Source organism: Sesamum indicum, linkage group LG6 (assembly GCF_026168435.1).
Source record: "Sesamum indicum cultivar Baizhima isolate 11 linkage group LG6, ASM2616843v1, whole genome shotgun sequence".
NCBI classification, from domain to species: Eukaryota; Viridiplantae; Streptophyta; class Magnoliopsida; order Lamiales; family Pedaliaceae; genus Sesamum; species Sesamum indicum.
Window position 1 is genome coordinate 13,558,978 of NC_142662.1, and position 19,719 is coordinate 13,578,696.

The window sequence follows — 19,719 nt, forward strand, 5'->3', positions numbered from 1 at the left end:
GAATCGCGTAATCGTCCATGGTAGAGCCAATTCACCCAAATCGAAGTTCTGTCAAAGTGAATGACACTGTACTATTTTTTGCACATGAGTGCCTTGTTCAGTGTGCCAATACCCTTCAATCCTTGTCCTCCCTCACTCAAAGGTTTGCATACCTCCTTCCAGGTAACTTTAGCATAGCCAGAATCGCCTGTACCTTTCCACAGGAACTTCCGCAACCGTTTCCAATAACATGAATGACTTTCTTAGGTAGGATAAAAGCCGAAGCCCAATAAACACTAAGGGATGTGAGGACAAATTTGATAATTTATACCCTTCCCGCATATGAAATGGATAGTCCCTCCCAACCAGCAATACGTGCATCAATCTTATGCAACAATGGAAGACAATCAGATATAGTTAGTCTAGATGATATTAGGGGAAGTCCTAAATACCTCATCGGAAGATTTCCCTCCTGAAAGCCAAGTATCACCAATATCTCCTCTTTTAAACCTTTGCAACCTGGGAAAGAATATGGTGGCTTTTTTGAGAATTCAAACAAAGTCTCGACCAATCTCCAAATTGGTTTAGCCCTTTCTTGAAGATATGTATAGAGTCAATATTAGTACGGCAAAACAGAATAACATCATCAGCGATGCCCAACTGAAAGATATTAGAAACGTCACATTTCCAATGATAGGTGAATCGTCCATCCTGCTCAATAATTTGTAAGAAGTCCAAGTGCATTACTTCCATAACTAGGACGAATAGATATGGTGAGAGGGGGTCACCGTAACCCAGGCCTCTGGCACCCTGAAAAAACCCATGAGGTTTCCTGTTGAAACCCACTGAAAAGAAAGCAGTGGTGATACATTCCTCAATCCATCGTATGAATGTCTCCAGAAAGCCATAGAGTTTAAGAGTGGCAAGGAGCAAGTCCCACCACTGTATCATAAGCCTTTCGAATATCCACTTTTAAAGCACATCGTCGAGGTAATCTCATCTGGTTATAGCCAGTGAATAATTCTTGTGCCATCATGATATTATCTCCAATACTTCTGCCAGGTATGAAGGCCGCCTGACAGGGACTAACAAGCTTGTCTAGCACCATACTCAATCGTTGGATAATGAGTTTAGAAATAATTTTATAAAGAACATTGCAACAGGAGATAGGGCGAAAGTCAGAAACAGTAGAAGGGTTGTGTACCTTTGGATTGAGTGCCAAGATTGTGTTATTGATTTGCTTCAGGAGTCTCCCTGTAGCAAAGAAATCCAATATGGCCCTAGTGACTTCAGTTCCCACCACAAGCCATGCAGCCTTGAAGAAGGTCGACGAAAACCCATCTAGCCCAAGGCCTTATCATCCACTATATCAAAGATAGCAATCTTCACATCCTCTATAGTGAATGACCTAGTAAGATGCAAGGCCTCCTCCTTATCCAATAAGTGCCACCCCCACGGGCGCAAGTGCTGGAGGTCAATAACCTTCTGTCGCCGATTACCTCCCAATAAAGACTGAAAGAACTTGATAAATTCATGTGCCACTGCATCCAGCTTAGTGAGGGTAGTACCATGGGGATCATTAATCTGAAGGATCTTTCTCGCAGCCCGTCTTTGTGCTATCTTCCGAAAGAAGATTCGTGTGCTCTGATCACCTCCCTTCATTCATTGCATCTTAGCCCTTTTTTGTAGCATAGTCTGCTCCAATTTGGCTGCCTTGGCATAAACCAGCCTACAACAGTGCTCCAAAACTAAGCGGACCTCATCATGTCTACTCAAGCTAACCAACTGTTGTGCCATTTCAATGAACCCTTTCGCTAATTGGACGTTATGCGAAAGATTTCCCTTATTCTTTCTTTGTTCTCGAAATACAGGTTTCAAGTCTTTCAACTTTCGGGTGATCGCATACATGGGAATTCCAACTACCTCGTGCTGCCGAATATTCTGCACACTTGGAATAAAAGTCGGTGAGAGTGTAAGGTAGTTGTCAAATCTAAACATACCTCTGAAGTGTCTTTGAGTATCCCCCGAGATCACCATGGGCAAGCGATTCGAAGTCTGAGAGGCAAGACAAGTGTAGAATAAAGTGGGGTATCTTGTCCAAGTATCATTAGTGAGAATTCGATCCAACCTCTTCCATAGATTGCATGGACTTGCACTATAATTGTGGCAAGTGAACCATTCACCCTGCATAGGTAATAGTAATAAACCAACATTCTGAATACATGAGTTGTATTCCTCCATAGCCATTCTAATATCCCCCGACATACCACATACCACACTGAGGTCCCTTACCGCATTGAAATCCCCACCAACCATCCATGGAATGTTAGCCAAAAGGGGGGCAAAAGATTCCAAGGACTCCCATAGTTCCCTCCTTTTAGCCGCCTCATTAGCACCATAAATGACAGTAATAATCAGAAGCTCATGCGCAGTTCTATTATTGACTCGTGCATGGATAAATTGAGGACCCAACGCAAGCACATCAATATCCAGACAATTATCGTCCCATGCTAGCCAAATACGATGACCAACCGTTACATAATCAACAAACCACTTCCATTGAAGCAACAAAAATGATTGTGTAAGGGGAAGCATTATTTAAATGAGCACGCATTTCAAGAAGACCGATTGAATGTAACCTGAACTCTGCAACTAGATCCTTGACAACTAGTTGGTTGTCTCTCTTGTTCAGGCCACGTACATTCCATATGCCCACATTCAACATGATATAATAGCTGTGGGGCTACATGCTTTAGAACCCCCAGGAAATTCATCTGCATCATCAAACAATTGTGAAGCATCAAAAGCATTATATGTCATAATGACCTTACCCTTTTCCTCACGACTCAAACCCATCACTGTTGCTGGTTTTTCACGATTCTCGAATTGCACATTCGTACTTGCTGATTGGCTCTTATCCATCACCTGATCGGACAATCGAGGGACATTCCCTTTCGGCATATAAACAGAAACTGGAGGCTTCCCCGTTTTAGCGAGTTTATTCACATATGGTCCTTGGAACTATAACCCAGCGTCATACAACTGGTAGACTTGGGCGGTAGCCACTCGTACTCTACGTCCACTTTGTAGGGGGCTTCCCCTCCATCCTCATTTGGAGTCATGATAATAATGTGCTTTGGCAATTTGGAACTTATATCAAGCATCACGCATATACGAGCGAAATCCAGTCTCGTGCATGCTCTCATAATAGCATCCTGGTACAGAGGTTTTCCCATGCCACTAGCTACCGTACTGAGCCCCTCTTCCATCTATAATTCTACTAGGAGATGACGTAATCTAATCCTTACAGGGACTTGCGTATGCTTAGTTTTCTCATCACCATTTTAGGTTCTTATTTCTGAAGAACTATAGGTTGTCCCTGAAACAGCCACGGCCCTCCCTCAATAACCTCCTGCATGTCAATAATCGTTTTGAATTGAAAGAAGAATAACACATTTGTTTTCGCAGTAACCTCCTGTAATGCAGGCCTGGCTGATTTGACATACTCCTTCAGATGATGAAAGTAGAGTCGTTTGCCTCGAAAGTACACCACCGCAGTACATCTCCATCGACGAGATCCAGCTTGAATAGATTCCAATGTCGGACGTCAATGACTTCACCATTCTGTATAGTCGGGGCAATATACGAAAGGGTCTTTCGAGACGAATTATTAAAGGCATATGCAATCTTGTCATCAATAATAGGTTCGGGGCAAGTATGTAACGGAATATTGCCTACAAAAAGGCCCGTAGGCCGAGTTTGTACCGTGTCAGAAATCGATGATTTGGAAGCCACATCACGTAATTTTTCCACCTCATCCACAGTAGGTAACACTCCTTTCGCCACCTGAACAGCCCCATCAGCTGCTATTGTAGCTCCAAAATTTGCCATATCACTCTCTCTCTCTCTCTCCATTTTTGCCGTTCTCTAAAGTGTGGGCAATTTTTTTTTAAGTATGATTTCTTACTTTCTTTTTCTTTTTAAATTAAAAAGTGAGAAAATGCTTAAAATATCATATAAAAATTGCTAATATACAAAATATTTATGAAAAATTACTTAATATTCAAATTTTCAAGTGAAAAAAAGGAAGAAATGTTGAAAAAAATATAAGAACAAGAATATAAATATTTAATTATGCAATTATAGATTATAATAATAAATATATATTTCAATATAAAAGATTTTTAATCATTAATTTAAAAGGAATAGGAGAGAAGATTTTGAGGTCATATTTTATATAATTTTGGCTTATCTATGGTTATAAGTGTAATTTCACATCTTATATATTACGATATTAAACATAGAAGTAGATAATCACACAATTTGTCATAGAATAGTAACATATTGCTAGTTAATTATATGCTAATCAATCAGAATAATAACCCAACATAAGCTAAAGGGTCATAAAAATAAAATTCGAAAAAAATGCAAGCAATTCCATGGTGATATCACAAATGAGCAAATTACCCTCTTATAAAAAAATAAATAGCGATTTATCTTTCTGTATTTATTAAAATACAATAATTTACCTCCCTATATTTTTTAAAATGAAGCAATTTATTTCCCTGTATAAGGAGGTAAATTGCTTCATTTTAAAAAACATAGAGAGGTAAATTATTATATTTTTTCATAAAGGGATAATGTGCTCATTTTCACTATCGCAAAGGGTAAATTGCTATTCACCCAATAAAATTTGCCATCTACTTAACTTCTCCATATAGTTGTTTTGTGTTGATACTATAAATATTTCATACCTAGATATTAATAAATTATGTATATTCATACACAACGAAAACTATATGTTGCCAATAAAAATTTCGTACGTATCGATAGTGCATATCTACTACTCATGTAGTAAACTAAATATACATGTAAGTGAGTAGCCTTGATTTGTAAAATTTTATGGAGGATTTTTTTGGTTTAAAAATAAGATTTTCACAATTTAGTGTGATTATCTAAGTCAGATTGTTAGAAATATTTCACAATTTACCAATCGATTGTTTGCTCACACTCTTGTCTTTGTCTCCACTCTTTATTTACTCAGAGTCCCTCACATACATATATACTCCACACAACACTTTGTGCACACAACAAAAGATGGAGCATAGCTGACATGATGGAAGCAATGTAGATATTTACTCAGCGACTCGATTATATTTTATAGTTCTATACGAGCTTTAATATATGTTAATTTTCAAATTGTGTCTTGACCAATACTGGAGAGAGACTTAAGTTTAATGCATTTGTACTACCTCCACCACAAGAAGTACCTCCAAAAGTTCCACATTAGAAAAAAAGTACCTCCAAGAGTGCAACACGTAATGATGAATCTTTTTTTCTTTCTTTCAGAAAAACCATACATATTTGCAATTATCACTCTTCTTATTTATTTAGATACTTTATATTAAATGTATATTTTATAGAAGTACTAACTTAAAATTTGTAACTTCTCAATCTTAAAAATGCTAACACAATCTCTTTGTTTCTTCTTGGAAATTTTGTAATCCACTCTCTCTCTCTCTCTTATTAAAGATTCAACAAAAATGACAAATTTACTAATGTCATAAATCACATTAATAGTTTTTATTTATAACCAATGCTAATTTGGACCTTATGATATATCTGCCATGAAGAGCTCAACAAATCAAAAAAGCTATTCTACAATCAAAACAAACATATGTTTAATTACCTATGTATTGTTTGCTCATACTCAAATTTTTGTCTTCACTCTCTATTACTCGGTATCTCACACACACATACTCCATGCAACACTTTGTACGCACTAGAAACTATAGCGTACAACTCAAATGACGAAGCAATGTAGATTTTTATTTAGCATTTAAACTACATTTAACATTTAATTGTATTTTATAATTTTGTATGAGCTCCAGCACATGTAGACTTTCACATTGTAGATGGAATCGACACAGGGAAAGACTACTTCCATAGGTGCTTGAAGATAAATAGTATGCTCTTTCCGAGCCAACTCAATTTTAATGTGTCGACATCTCTTCTTCCAGCCCCACCCCCACCATTAAAAGTACTTCCAAGAGCGCAACATGCATGGTTGATTTTTCTTTCTTTCTTTTTTTTTCCTCTTTTTTTTAAGAAAAAAATATATATTAGCTCCAAAATTCGTTCTTTTTTGTTTAAACTTTTATAAGTAAAAGTTTTATAAGAAGTACTAACTGAAAAATAATAATCACTCAACTTGAAAATATAAAAAATATCTCCGTTTGCTTTCACTTTCGATTCTGAAATAAAGCTTTTAGAAAAAAAAATTACAATTCGCCTCCGCATTTTTTTTTGTTTTTTGGATATAAGAGTTGATATGCGGGAATGTTTCTTCTTCTATTTCTCTCTCGCTCTCTCTCTCTTCTTTTTTAATATATTAATGAACAATAATGGGTCATGAATGGGAGCTACGTACTTATCCAAATATTAACTTAATTATCTGGTACATACATTGTTTTTCAAAAATTTCCTACGTATATGATGACTCAAGAAAGATCTTTTAGTGTAAAGTTTAAAACAAAAGAGACATTTATTTATATCATAAATACATAAATCATCATCTATTTAATTTCTCAATATAGTTGTCTTGTGTTGATAATGTAAATATCTCATATTTAGGACTTTGCATTGCATTAGCTAGGTATTGTAAGGGATGACACATCTATTTTTATAAGTGACGAGCATATTGTGAGCAATGACACATATATTTTTATAAGTGACAAGCAGAAGGGGTTGATTCCTGACTTGAGTGTGTGTTCCGTGGGGCAGATAATGTATTCTGTATGAGGCACCTGCATAGTAATATAAAAACTGCTAGATTTAGGGTTTTAGCTTTAAAATGGGGTTCTGGAATGCTGCAAACAATAATGATTAAATTTAATTTCAGAATGGAGGAATTGGCTCAACTAGATCCCAAAATTGTTGACTGGCTGAGTGTCAAGCCTCCAGTATATTGGAGCAGGTAAACACATTAATTGTTTTTCAAAGTGTAATACATTCTTAAACAATATTTGTAAGACATTTAACAATAGCATTCTAGAGGTAAGAGAGAAACCAATCATGATCATACTTGAATGGATCGGGGAATTGATAATGACAAGACTATCATATTTAAGAGAAGGATAAGAAAAAGATGGCAAGGCTCCCTATAAACGGGGGCTCTCCCCCTATAAATACAGGTTCCATCCCCCTTTGAGGAGACGTTCTCCAAGCAATTATTAAGCAATTTTTGAGCACTTTTAGCACTCACTCTTACATTGTTCAACAATTCTTGCAATATCATGATTATATTCACATTCATTTATTTCTTTAGTATTACTTTATCAAATATTTTGCATAAATTTGAGTGTTAGAGTGCTAACATTTTTTGGGTAGATTCTCTTCCTAGAGCCTTCATACTCTTCGGGCCAGATCCTGAATAATATATAGTTTATATCTACTGGACCCATGCAGTTTTCACACACACCACATATAATTAATATATTTTCACTCTTATTACTGTTTGAGAAATCAAAAGTTGAAAATAAAAATTAAACCAAATTAAGCATAATAAAATAAGACAGAGAACTAGCGAGAGAGAGAGAGAAAGAGAGAGAGAGGATAACATGATCAACGTCGCAACCTAACCAATTGAATTAGATTTTATATTGCAAACTGTTAAGCCCATAATCTGTTCAACAGAATTAGAGCAATCGACGACAAGATTCGCTGGAAGAGATAATGAAAATGGACTGTCAGGAACTAATTTCTGTTTTCAATTTGATTTCTCTGTTCATTCTCCCTCAATTCTCACCATAAGTACATACTATTAATTCTCACAACAAGGGATCTCTCTACACGTGTTTGTCATCCCACAATGCCTAAGATATTTTTGGAAAGGGGAAATAGCTAACAAGCAAACATAACTAATAATCTGATAACATCAAATGTGGGGTAATATTGTGAAAGCTGTATATGGACTCCTGCTTAATCCAAGTACCGAGCTGGTTTGCGGATCTCACTTCTTGGTTTGGGCTGGGCTGCCGACACTTTGTGAGTGGGCCTATCAATACCCACCCCTACAGAATTGACCTCTTCCTCAAGGTCCATGAAAAACTTGGCCCGGAAAGCAGCGGCATCCTCCTAAGTAGCCTCCAATTCAGTTTGCCCGCGCCACTGAACCAACACCTCCGGACTAGACGCATTCACACGAGAGGCTAAAATCCTAGCAGGTTGCAGCAGAGGTGGAACGCTAAGGGGGCTGGCGGCAGAGGGTGAGTCTGCGAAGATGGAGAGCCATGACAAGGCTTGAGGAGGGAAATATGGAATACCGGGTGAATGCGGGCCACCGGCGGCAACTCGAGCTCATACGTCACAGCACCAAAGCGGCGTAAAATACGAAAAGGCCCGTAGAAGTGATGGGCTAGTTTTTGAGAAGGACGACGCTGCACCGAATGCTGACGGTAAGGCTGGAGCTTAAGGAAAACCCATTCTCCTATGGCAAAGGCGTGGTCACGACGTTTGGAATTCGCTTGATGAAGCATGCGCTGCCGAGTGCGATGAAGGTTGGCACGAAGCAAGCCTATGAGCTGCTGGCGGTGCTGCAAGGACTCGTCGAGAGCAGCAATTTTGGTGGCACCAGGATTGTACCCTGAGAGGGCTGGAGGTAAACAGCCATACAACGCCTGAAAAGGAGACATGCCAATGGACGAATGGTATGATGTATTGTACCAAAACTCCGCCAACGGCAAAAAGGAAGTCCAACGGTGCGGCTCTTCATGAACAAAGCAATGGAGCTAAGGTTCAAGGCACCGATTTAGTACCTCCATTTGACCATTGGTTTGAGGATGATAGGAGTTGTTGTACGCCAGCGTCGTCCCCATAAGGCGAAAATGTCCTTCCAAAAGGTTAGAAATAGGGTGTCACGATCGCTGACAATAACACGTGGAGGACGGTACAATTTATAAATTTCAGCCAAAAAATAGAGGCCAAAGAGACAGCAGTAGTACCCGTGGGCAGGGTGATAAAGTGTGCAAATTTGCTGAGGCGATCGACCACAACTCAAATAAATGCGTGATAAAATCCATTGAAATTTCCTCCAAACCCCGTCAGGAGTCAGCAAGGGTTGAAGCAAACCATAAGGCGGCTGCATGGACGACTTGCTCCGCTGGCACACCAAACAGCCTTTAATAAACAACTTGACATCTCTAGCTATAGAAGGCCGATGAAAGGTGGCAGCCAACCGAGCCAAGGTGGCCTTAGAGCTGGAGTGGGCTCCCATAGGCGAAGAGTGGAACTCCGCAAGGAACAGTTGAACGACACCTGCATCAACAGGAATAAAAAGCTTTTGACGAAAATACAACAACCCATTGCGAAAAGAATAATCAGGCAAAGCCGCCCGATCTGACACCAACTTGCGATCGGATAGGTGCATCGAAAAAAAATGCTGTAGATGAGTCACAAGAGCAGCAGTGGGACGGCACGGTGATAGGGATAGGAGTTGGCTGGAATGCAGAATGCGAGACAAGGAGTTGGCCACCAGATTTTCCTTACTGGGTTTGTAGAGGATTTCATAGTCAAAGCCCAAAAGCTTAGAAATCGAGCAGTGTTGTTCTGGAGTCTGAATAGGTTATGTGATAAGCTCCTTAATGCTCTTGTGGTCCGTATAAATGCGAAAGGGGCGACCCAATAAGTATTAGCGCTAGTTCTTGATGGACTCGGTAATCACATTATGTTCACGCACATAAGCAGAAGCTAATGGGTGATTGTGTTGAGAGAGAACAGCACCCACGGCCATAGTGGAAGCGTCCGTAGTGACATCGGGGTAGACTCAAAATCCGACAAGGCAAGAACCGGCAGCGAAGTCAATACCAGCTTAAGGCGAGTAAATGCTGCAGCGGCCGTATCCGACCAAACGAACGTCGCGTGCCGCGGCAATAGCGGCATAACCCTACATGAAACGTCGATAAAAACCAGTGAGCCCTAGAAAAGCACATAGTTCGGTCACATTGCAAGGTACTAGCCATTGCAATATAGCATTGAGTTTGTCAGAATCAGGCTGAACACTATCCAAGGAGACGATGTGACCCAAATAAGCTATCTGTTGGACACCAAAAAGTGCATTTAGAGAATTTAGCATAATAAGCATTAGACAACAACAACTCAAGGACGAGCTACAAGTGCACAAGATGATCTTGCCACGAGCGATTGTAAACCAAAATATCGTCAAAGAAAACAATAACGAACCGATGTAAGTATGGGTGGAATAAATCATTCATAGCCGACTGAAAAGTCGAAGGAGCATTGGTCAACCCGAAAGGCATTACCACGAAATCATAGTGGCTATCAACACTGCAAAAAGCCATCTTAAGGATGTCGTCTGAACACATGCGAATTTGATGATAACCCGAACGCAAACTGAGTTTGGACAAGTAGGCGGCGCCATGCAACTCATCGAGCAATTCATCAATAGTGAGTATCAGAAAACGGTCCTTCCCGTGATAGCATTAAGGGCATGGTAGTCTGTATAAAAAACGCCACGAGCGATCTTTCTTTCGGACTAATAGAACTGGGGAAGAATAAGGGGTAGTGCTTGGCCGGATTAACCCATCCCGAAGCATCTCGGAGATAAGAGTTTCCATAACCTCCCTTTTGGAAATACGGGTAACGATAGGGGCGTGAAGCCACAGGGTGTGCGTTGGGCACAAGGTGAATGCGATGGCTGTGAGCCCAAGGCGGAGGTAAACAGCGCGGAAGAGCAAACACGGCTGCATAGTGCTGCAATGGAGCACTCAGTCTGCCGAAACATCATGTGCCAGCGAATTCAGCGGAAGACGGGTGGCATCCTCAACAGATAACATTGACACCATGTGGTCTGAGGCTACCGAATGATGAGCAAGTAAACGCATGAACTGAGGGAAGGACGCCAAGGAGACCGACACAGACGAATCCCCAACCGAAACAACCCATGAACCATCGTAGTAGAACTACATTGAAGGAATCGAAAATCGAAAACAAATGGCCCCAAAGTACCCAACCACTGAACACCAAGAACGACATCCGCGCCATGCACCGGTAGAAGATAGAAGGAAATACGAAAAACATGCTGCTGCGGTTGAATCAGCACATCGGAACAAACACTAGAGCAACTAATGGAGGCCCCATTACCAACCAAAACTGAAAAAGGAACAATAGAATACACCGTCAAGTCCAATAACTGGGCAATGCGAGGTTGTAGTATGTTATGCGAGCTACCAGAGTCAACGAGAACCGACACTAGGCGACCCGGAATGTATGTTGTTAGGCGCAGCGTACGATGGGATTGTGCGCCCGAAACCGCGTCAGCAGAGAGATGAAAATGCGAAGGTGCCGGAGAACACGACGATAACAGAGAAACCGGTAGTGGGGGAGGAGTGTCACTCGACAACAGAGACGAGCAATCATCGCCGAGACAGTCCGAAGAAATGGAGGAAGCAGGAGGAGCGTCCTCATCAGCGAGGAGCAATACAAAGTGCTACGGGTGGCAACGGGTGACCTGAGTAAAACTTCTCATCGCAATTGAAACAAAGGCCTTTGGCACGACGAGCCTGCATTTCCATCTGCGACAAGCGCTTAATGGGAAGGCCCGGACAAGAGGGGAGCGCCGGTGGGACAGAATGTGGCACAACAGAAACTGGCGTGGTAACAAGAGGGGTCGCAGTCCGGGGAAGGGGCGAGGGCGCCGGAATGGCGCGACCCAGAAAAGGGCGATCGTTGAACTTAGACTACAAGAGTTTAGTAAGCCCAATAGCCTTCGAAATGGAATTAGCTGAAGAATGGACATTTCCCGTTGGAATTCCGGCAAGAGACCCTATTAGAAAACAATCCAAAACAGTCTCAGGGGAGAGACCCACAACCCAATTGCAGAGATGCTCAAACTCACGTTGGTAGTCAACAATGGAACCCGATTGATGGAGCTTAAATAAGGCTTGGCGATTAATCTCATACAAAGACAGCCCAAAACGAAGCTCCAATAGAGAAACAAACTCCGGCCAAGTCAAGAGAAGCCCATTGTTATTCATCCATTGGAACCACATGAGAGCATCACCAGTCATATAACAAGAAACCCGATGAAGGCGAAGCTCCGGGGGAACGGCGTAGTAAGCAAAAAATTGATCAGCATGAAACAATCAATCCAAAGGATTGGAAACCATCAAATAGTTGCAAGTGAATTTTCGGCGGAGAAGGAAGAGGTTCGGCTTTAGAGGCGACCTCTGCAGGAAGAGGGGGCGATGAAGGAATCATTAACGACGGCGGGGGAGAAGACGATTGGCGTTGGAGAGTAGAAATCGCAGCCACAGTGGAGTCATGGTGCGCGTCCATAGTCGTCTTAAGGTCCTGAACCAAAGCCGAGAGAGCTACCACCGATTCTTGAAGCTGTTGGAGATCTGACTGGGAACGAGTCTGCATGATGAGCACGGACGGGGAGGCAATGAAAGCACCAAATGTTAATCCCTTAATCTGTTCGACGGAATTAGAGCAATCAGCGAGAAGATTCATCGGCAGAGATAATGAAATTGGACTGTCAGGAAAACTATTTTCTGTTTCCAATTTGATTTCTCTGTACATTCTCCCCCAATTCTCACCATAACTACATACTGTTAATTCTCACAACAAGAGATCTCTCTACACGTATTTGTCATCACACAATGCTTAAGATTTTTCTGGAAAGGGGAAATAGCTAATAAGCAAACATAACTAATAATCTGATAACATCAAATGTGGGCTAACATTGTGAAAGCTGTATATGGACTCCTGCTTAATCCAAGTACCGGGCTCGATTGTGGATCTCTCTTCTTGGTTTGGGCTGGGCTATCGACACTTTTTGAGTGAGCCTATCACAAACCTTATTACATCTTCCAGTTCATGAAAGGGAAATATCAAATATATTCTCAAAATTGCACAATAACTCAAAATTGCATAACAACTGTGTGTACTGTTGGAAAATAATCTCATAAGATTTACAGGTAAAACTAAATGGGGCTATCTAAGTTTGGTTCTTGGTTTCAATAAACTAACTTCTTATAATTTCTTTTAAAACTATCAAACCTTATATGTTTTTCATATTTATAAGTAATGAAATTTAGTTGCTTGTTGTGTTAAATTAATTTCACACCATTTTTCTCTATATTATCAATGTCATTGTTAATCAACCCCCTAATTTCATATTTATATTTACAATCTATGCCTTTATTCGTAAAAAATTGGCGTTACTTTAATAAATTGATCATATATATGAGATAACAAATATCATTGGAAGACTAATTAGTTTTACAAATAAATACATGCATATTTTGGACTCTAATTATTGAAACTTTCAATATATATATATATATATATTTATATATTACGATAAAGAAAGTTTAAAAACAATATTAAAAGAATTGCGTGATAAAATATATTATTGAAAGATTAATTAGTTTTATCAATAAATACATGCATATTTTAGACTTGTAATTAATAAAACTTTCAACATACATATATATATATATATATTACGATAAACAAGTATAAAAAAAAATTAAAAGAATTGCGTTAGGGTCCAAAAACTCCAAGGTTTTTAGCCCACATTGAATTCCGGTTATAATCAAGATTGATGTCCCATAAATTTATTGGGTCAAGCCAACGAGCTAGGCATACTCGTCCAGTCAGCTAAGAGCCCATTTGGTTCATCAGCAGAACAAATAAGGGCCCAATAACAAGATGGATAAAGCTCATCACCAGGGAAAAAAGGCCCACAGGATTACATGCTACTTTACTAAACTGACAGGCCCAAGAAATAAGTTTATTTCAGCTAGACACTTCATCATACAGCTGCAAGACACGTCGTATAGCTTTCTAACATATTTTTATACATCACTCTGAAAAATCTACAGGTGGTTCCAAGTAAATCCATAGCTAATGACCTGGAAACTGTGACGCCCCAAATATTATAATACATAATCGTAGGATTAATTGGTAAATTTTCGTAAAATTTAGTTAATTAGCAACTAAATTATGGGTCATAATTGGAATATAATAACACTTGAATGAATTAAATTGGAGTTCGTTATAATATTTTGGGACAATTTCTATTAATTAAGAAAATTAGGAAGGACAGAAATGATATTTTGAGAAAAGATTAATTAAATAAATAAAATAATAATAATAATAATAATAATCATAATAATATAATATGTGTAAGTAACATATGTATATATATATAAAAGCCAAAAAGAACAAAAAAAAAAGAAATGAAAGGTAGGAAAACGTTTGGGGGTGGGCCCTCACCCACCGCCCCACCCCCTACATATATATATATGTGTGAACCAAATTACATTTATAAAATTTGCAATTTTCCTTCCCTGTTCGACAATCTGCGGCGGGAGGTAAGTTTTTATTTTAATTTTTATTAATTTATATAATTATATTATTTGATTAGTTCATTTATTAAATATTATTTATATTAAGCGATGTACCATTTAATCGGAATATTTTACGGGTTTGGCTATTTAAAATAGTATCGAATTAAATATCAAATTGGATATAAAAATGATATCGTTGGCTAATTAGATTATTAAATTCGTTAGATTTGAATATTACTATAGCTAATGTATATAATTCCATCGGAATTGTTAACCAAATACGCAATTATATGTATTATTGTTCAATTAAAGAGTATAATAGCGAGAAATTGATAGAAAATTCATAGAAATATTCTGAAAATTATATTTAATAAATGGTATGTTAATAAAGAGAAAAAAAAGAAGATTTATATTCGATAGAAATGAAATATTAAAGAATTATTAGAAATTGTACAAATAATATTCAATCTTATATTTAAAAGAAATTACAATATTCTGGATATATTAATTGTATGTGGTATAACTCATTATAGGATACGGGGTGAAGTGAAAAGACTGACAATTAGCAATTGAGTAGAAAAAACGTTGTAAGGTCGAGGTAAGTAAATAATTAGTATTATCTATATATGTATCTTTATTTGTGATTTTACTGTTAACTGAATTTGTGGTTCATGCTGACATGGATTTATCTGAAAGTATATGAGTGATGGATGATTTGGTTTGATTGATGGTATTGTGTACGTGGAATGAGAAAATACGTTGAAATATTATGTTTGTTGTTTGATGTGTTGTGGACGTCTGCAAATGAGAATATATGGATATATTGTTTTACATTACTAGTTGCTTACAAGAATGGTGATATGTGGAAATGAGGGAGTGGTGGAAATTGAATATAATTGTGGTGTGAATACCCCTTGATATGTTGAAAAGCCTATAAGGCGAAAAGAAAGTGCTATGTGCGAAAAGAAAATGCTATGTGCGAAAAGAAAATGCTATGTGCGAAAAGAAAATGCTATGTGCGAAATGAGATTGATGAGCCGGCTGTCAAGGGGATTCACTTAAATTTAATAATGGTGAGATTAAGTTGGCGGGAAAAACACAATATCACCTTCTGGTAAACAAACTAGGAAAAATGGAGTTTGATTTATTGTCTTGTTATGAGATAGCTATGTGGTATAATAAAGATGATTATGTGGAAGCAAATTGACTATATATTTCATGCATGTTGTCTACTTATCCTATTTGGGTTGTGTTTGATATACATATATAGATAGGGCTGGTTATTTACTTACTGAGTGGTAGACTCATTCCCCTGCTGACATTTTCTTTCAGGAATAGACTTTGAGGTGTTTGACTGTTGAAGAATCGGTCCACGCGCTATACTCAGGCAGGTCGGGCCAGTATGCTGTTTTCTCCTCTTTGTCAGTTAGAGTACAAACCACATTTTATTTATACAGAGAGAATATAAGCGTACGAATTACTTGTGATGAATCACCTTGTGGTGTGTGATATGTATATATAAATATCATGTTGTGGGTTGATAATACCTACTGTGACGTGTTGAGATTACATATGCAAATAGATTAGATGATTATGTGCAAATGTATATATATGAACACAAGGATTACTATAAGTATGACGTTTATGGTAGATATAGCTCTTGTAGCAAAGGGGGTGCTACAGAAACTCTACGAATAACAGAACCTCGGATTTTTAAGTAGTTTGACAAGATTTAATCTAGCTAGTATATTTTAGTTAATAAGTATCCAAATTGTAAAAGGTTTTATTTGGATGATAGCCAACTTGAAAATCTTTCTAATGACGTATGAAACTTATTAATTTACCCTGGATCCAATTATGTACACGCCTATAAATAAAGGCCTTATGGAGTTATTTGGTAACATCTCTCTTATTCTCAAGCTCTTACTTCCTTGCATTATTCTCTCTCGTATTTCAAGCAATTCTAAGCTTACAATTTGCACTCCACTTGAATATTCATCATTTGTAATCATATTTTATCACTATTTTCACTTTATTTTAAATTTTAAATTTTCTGTTTTAATTTTTTTTTAATCCATTACTGACTTAAGGATGACAATGCTTACCTCTATTTTGCCTGGTTAGTCCTTGATAATTTTAGAATTTTCTTGAAGACCATTTGGCCCTTGTGGTGTAGCCAATTTTCGAAAGCATCATTGACGCCGCCTGTGGGAACACTTGAGCTTTGTGGTCAGAAATAGATAAATTTCAACAATGGAGGTGACCACAGATCTTATGAGGGAGAATCATCCCTCCCCTGCATCTGGACTCATTGTTCCACCTGCAGATTCCACTTCAGGAGATGTTAATGTCCCTGGTCCAGATCCAAACGCCAGGAGTCAATACTGCAGTCCTGGCCCCAACTCTGACCAAGCAATTGGACCTGCCATTTTGAAATCGCTCTTCTGCGAGTAGGTTTGTCAGTAAATCATGGAGACCATGAACTCAACCCTCTATGGTTCTCAAACTAGCAGAGCAGGACCCTCTTTCCACCTAAAAAGAGGAGGAATACCAATATCTCAAGGTATGGACGAATAGATTCTTATTGGGCTTTTACAAGACCAGTCAACCCTCGTTGAGTAAGTAAGTTGTTGTTAAACGGGCATATAAAGGAAATCTAGTTTCCAGACTCATTATTTAATGTGGTGCTAGTGTTCAAACCACGTAACAAGTGGCTCATGCGTGTTGACTTTTCAGATGTCAACAAGGCATACCCTAAAGATTTTCACCCTTTACCTCGCATTGACCAGCCAGTGGATTCCACCTCTGCCATGAATTATTTAGCCTGCTAGATGATTTGTAGGGTTACCACAAAAATAATGCTCAACCACGATGACCAGAAGCGAGTTAGGTTTATCACATCAGGAGAAACCTATTATTATGTTGTTATACCTTTTAGATTAAAAAATGCAGGGGTTGCGTATCAATGCTTAGTGGACTTCATGTTTCGAGAACAATTAGAACGTAACATGGAGGTATACGTTGATGACATGCTAGTAAAGAGCAGGCAGATGGACCAACACCTTACTGATCTAGTTGAGACGTTCAATACATTAAGAAAATATCACATGAAGCTAAATCCAGCTAAGTGCGCATTTGGGGTGCGAAGTGGCAAGTTCCTAAGATATATAGTTTTGGAGAAAGGAATTGAGGCCAACCTAGAAAAAATTCGATATATCCAAGAAATGAAGCCTTCTGCTAACCTCAATGAAGTATAGAAATAATGCTCAACCACGATGACCAGAAACGAGTTAGCTTTATCACATCAGGAGAAACCTATTGCTATGTTGTTATACCATTTAGATTAAAAAATGCAGGGGTTATGTATCAATGCTTAGTAGGACTGCATGTTTCGAGAACAATTATAACGTAACATGGAGGTATACGTTGATGACATGCTGGAAAGAGCAAGCAGATAGACCAACACCTTATTGATCTAGTTGAGACGTTCAGTACATTAAGAAAATATCACATGAAGCTAAATGCAGCTAAGTGCACATTTTTGGGGTGCGAAGTGACAAGTTCCTAGGATACATAGTTTTGGAGAAGCGAATTGAGGCCAACCTAGAAAAAAATCGATCTATCAAATAAATGAAGCCTCCTGCTAACCTCAATGAAGTATAGAAACTAGTAGGGGGCATAGCGGCTCTTAGCAGATTTATATCTCGGTCAGCAAAATACAGCTTAGCCTTCTTCTATGCCTTAAGGAAAACTAAGAACTTTGTTTGGGATGAAGAGTGCTAGCAGGAGTTCCAGGATCTAAAAATCTATTTAGCATAATTGCCCGCTACTCACCAAGCCAACTAGCCCAAAAGGGGACGAATTGGAATATGCTTTGCGTTTCGACTTCAAGGCCTCAAATAATGAGACTAAATGTAAAACCCTCATTGCAGGTATCAGGATGGCCTTGGATGCAAGAGCTAAGAGTCTATCGCCTACTCCGATTCTCAGCTAATGACAAATTAAGTGAAAGGTAAGTATGAGTTCAAGGAAGAAAGGATGAAAGAATACCTCAGAAGGTAGACAAGCTTACCAACCCTGGAACATTCAATAACTAAACCCCTTGAATAGAAACACCAAGACTGATTATTTAGCCCAACTAGCCAGCTCCCTGGTCGATTGTAATACTCTCACAATCACTATAAAAACTCTCATAAAATATTCTCTTAAAACTGAGATAACCATCTTGTAGATTGATATAGACTGGAGGGAACCCCTCTTAGACTACCTCAAAGAAGGTATCCTTCCTACTAACGAAACAGAAGCAACCCGTCTAAAGAGCAGGGCAACCAAGTTTGCTCTATTAGAGGGTATCCTATATAAGAGTAGTTTGTCTCAATCTTATCTCCAATGTTTGTCAACAGAGGAAGTAGGAGAACATGGTTGGAAAGACATGAAGGAGTCTGAGAAATCTCATATACGTGGCCTGGACTTGGCATATAAAACATTGTGAGCAGGATATTTCTGGCCGACTTTCAAGAAACATGCAATAAATTAAACCAAAAGATGTGAGGAATGCCAGAAGCATGCCCTATTAATCCACGTTTTAGTCGAACCATTCAAGGCCATATTGGCACCTTTCCCATTCTCATAGTGAGGAATAGACATAGTTGGGCATTTTCCAACTACAATAAGGTAACAAAATATCCTTCTCGTGGTAGTAGGCTACTTCAGCAAGTAGGTGGAGGCTGAGCGTCTTACACAAATCACTAAAAATGAAGTGATAAAATGTTTTTGAAAAAATATAATTTGTTAGGTATGATTTACCTTGAGTTATTATTTCTGGCAATGATCGTCAATTCAAGGGTTGGAAGATTCAATATTGGTTCGCTGAATTGGACATCCAACAATGCTTCACATCTGTTGCCTCTCCTTAGGCTAACGGGCAGGTCGAAGTCACTAACTGCATCCTGGTCCAAGGGATCAAAACAAAGCTGGAATAAGCAGGTGGATAGTGGGTAGACGCATTGCCTGGCGTGCTGTGGTCATACAGAAGTACTCCTCCGGCCACCACTACAGAAACTCCGTTCAACCTGGTATATGGATCAGAGGCAGTCATCCCGACTGAAGCTGAGCTAGAAACCTTCAAGATCCAACATTATGAGTAGGAGAACAATGACAACTTGCTTCGAGCCAATTTAGACCTAATAGACGAAGTACGAGAAGATGTTCGTGCCCGCATAGAAAGATACAAGCAGAGAGTAGATAGTGCTTATAATCGACGAGTTAAAAGAAGAGAAGACAGGTGGGAGAGTTAGTACTTCGACGAGCCAATGCTGTTAGGCTAGTAGCAAAGCTAGCACCCAATTGGGAAGGGCCATACAAA

At 38.8% G+C, this 19,719-nt stretch overlaps 1 protein-coding gene and 1 long non-coding RNA gene across 2 annotated transcripts; one reads left to right on the forward strand and one right to left on the reverse strand.

Annotated features, from left to right (window-relative positions):
- Positions 1-8,189: 8,189 nt before the first annotated feature.
- LOC148787826 (uncharacterized) lies at positions 8,190-12,065 on the reverse strand. Its single transcript, XM_088881393.1, has 10 exons — positions 11,844-12,065; positions 11,507-11,735; positions 11,045-11,148; positions 10,857-10,958; positions 10,579-10,749; positions 10,299-10,463; positions 9,996-10,072; positions 9,760-9,922; positions 9,077-9,592; positions 8,190-8,657 (listed from the first exon to the last, which is right to left on the reverse strand). Exons 1-10 carry the CDS (start codon positions 12,063-12,065, stop codon positions 8,190-8,192), a joined length of 2,217 nt encoding a protein of 738 aa, XP_088737519.1.
- Positions 12,066-14,333: 2,268 nt separating this feature from the next.
- LOC148787827 (uncharacterized) lies at positions 14,334-16,042 on the forward strand. The gene is made up of 3 exons (XR_016066196.1): positions 14,334-14,378; positions 14,888-14,952; positions 15,687-16,042. It is a non-coding gene; the product is annotated as an uncharacterized LOC148787827 (long non-coding RNA).
- The last annotated feature ends 3,677 nt before the right edge of the window (positions 16,043-19,719 follow it).